The 2,500-nt window shown below is 42.9% G+C and overlaps 1 protein-coding gene across 1 annotated transcript in view; it reads right to left on the minus strand.

Annotated features, from left to right (window-relative positions):
* Nucleotides 1–1,680: 1,680 nt before the first annotated feature.
* lrp6 (low density lipoprotein receptor-related protein 6) overlaps nucleotides 1,681–2,500 on the minus strand; it is a gene marked incomplete at both ends in the record, with an annotated part of 60,422 nt that continues 59,602 nt past the window's right edge. Inside the window, one exon of the mRNA XM_084189783.1 lies at nucleotides 1,681–1,908. Within this exon, the coding sequence (XP_084045909.1) occupies nucleotides 1,681–1,908 (228 nt within the window). The remainder of the gene's footprint in view (nucleotides 1,909–2,500) is intronic.

The raw sequence follows: 2,500 nt of genomic DNA on the forward strand, positions 1-2,500 counted from the left end.
GGCTATATAGACCTATATATTTAAATGATATTAACCCCTAGAGGCTATATAGACCTATATATTTAAATGATATTAACCCCTAGAGGCTATATAGACCTATATATTTAAATGATATTAACCCCTAGAGGCTATATAGACCTATATATTTAAATGATATTAACCCCTAGAGGCTATATAGACCTATATATTTAAATGATATTAACCCCTAGAGGCTATATAGACCTATATATTTAAATGATATTAACCCCTAGAGGCTATATAGACCTATATATTTAAATGATATTAACCCCTAGAGGCTATATAGACCTATATATTTAAATGATATTAACCCCTAGAGGCTATATAGACCTATATATTTAAATGATATTAACCCCTAGAGGCTATATAGACCTATATATTTAAATGATATTAACCCCTAGAGGCTATATAGACCTATATATTTAAATGATATTAACCCCTAGAGGCTATATAGACCTATATATTTAAATGATATTAACCCCTAGAGGCTATATAGACCTATATATTTAAATGATATTAACCCCTAGAGGCTATATAGACCTATATATTTAAATGATATTAACCCCTAGAGGCTATATAGACTTATATATTTAAATGATATTAACCCCTAGAGGCTATATAGACCTATATATTTAAATGATATTAACCCCCTAGAGGCTATATAGACCTATATATTTAAATGATATTAACCCCCTAGAGGCTATATAGACCTATATATTTAAATGATATTAACCCCCTAGAGGCTATATAGACCTATATATTTAAATGATTTAAATCGGGAAACCGGGCCCAGGTTGTTAGCCAGCTAGCCATGACCGAACAAAGTGTAAACAAATGATTAACAACACGCAAGTAGTTTTAGAACGGCCCACGACATGGTTTATGAACGTAAAAATGTGGTCCCTGCAACCAGGTCAGATCTTTTGATCTGGTTGGCCTAGAAGCAAGCCGTTTCCGCTGTATTAAATGGTGCAACCATGACGCTAACGAATTAGCCTCGCTAGGGCACTGGGAAACAACAGTACAGCGAAGCCTTCTCATTACAACTATTATCTGAGAGAGTTTTTTCCCATAGTCGCACAGAGCTCCCAAAATAGAACTCCTGGTCGCACAGCGGAATATTGAGTGGAATGAGAGACCAAATGAGTCTCATTATAGAGCCCAGGGTCTGGGTCTGGATTGGTCTATTGGTGGGTCTAACTGGGGGTGTCTAACTGGGGGTGTCTAACTGGGGGTGTCTAACTGGGGGTGTCTAACTGGGGGTGTCTAACTGGGGGTGTCTAACTGGGGGTGTGTAACTGTGTGTGTGTAACTGTGTGTGTGTAACTGTGTGTGTGTAACTGTGTGTGTGTAACTGTGTGTGTGTGTGTGTGTAAGTGTGTGTGTGTAAGTGTGTGTGTGTAAGTGTGTGTGTGTGTAACTGTATGTGTGTAACTTTGTGTGTGTAACTGTGTGTGTGTGTGTAAGTGTGTGTGTGTAAGTGTGTGTGTAAGTGTGTGTGTGTGTAACTGTATGTGTGTAACTTTGTGTGTGTGTGTGTGTGTGTGTGTGTGTGTGAGTGTAACTGTATGTGTGTAACTTTGTGTGTGTGTGTGTGTGTGTGTGTGTGTGTGTGTGTGTGTGTGTGTGTGAGTGTGTGTGTGTGTGTGTGGGGTGTCCTACCTGGCAGAGACCCAGACAGAGACGAGGGGTGCGGTACATAACCCAATGAAACAGAGGGGCCGTGGACCACCAAGTCATTGGTTACCGTCTCCCTGTCCTCCTTCATCTGGGGACAGAGCACGCGCTGACACACCAAGTAGACCGCACCCACCACGAACAGCGCCATGACAACCCCCACAATGGAACCGATGGTGTTGGTGGGCTGGGAGGACGGCTCTTCCGTCGGGTCTGGGGGGGGGGGTAGAGGAGAAGGAGAAGGGGAGCTTACTAGAATGACATTATTCCACCTTCACTTTGGAGACAGTGATCAAGCAGGTAAAATACTACCTTTAAGGAGGTTAGTTGGAACGAAATCTTCACCATATCACTTAAACACTATTTAGAAAAACTCCCTGTTTCCCATGAGAGAAACAACCATATTACTGGTCTGGGATCAGATCTATCATGTAAAAAAACAAACATTCAACCTTTATTTAACTAGGCAAGTCAGTTAAGAACAAATTCTTATTTACAATGACGGCCTACACCGGCCAAACCCGGACGACGCTGGGCCAATTGTGCGCCGCCCTATGGGACTCCCAATCACGGCCGGGTTGTGATACAGCCTGGAATCGAACCAGGGGGTCTGTAGTGACGCCTCAAGCACTGAGATGCAGTGCCTTAGACCGCTGCGCCACTCGGTCTGTAGTGACGCCTCTAGCACTGAGATGCAGTGCCTTAGACCGCTGCTCCACTCGGTCTGTAGTGACGCCTCAAGCACTGAGATGCAGTGCCTTAGACCGCTGCGCCACTCGGTCTGTAGTGACGCCTCTAGCACTGA

This window comes from Coregonus lavaretus (genome assembly GCF_964263955.1).
Source record: "Coregonus lavaretus genome assembly, contig: HAP1_SCAFFOLD_3307, whole genome shotgun sequence".
Lineage (NCBI taxonomy): Eukaryota > Metazoa > Chordata > Actinopteri > Salmoniformes > Salmonidae > Coregonus > Coregonus lavaretus.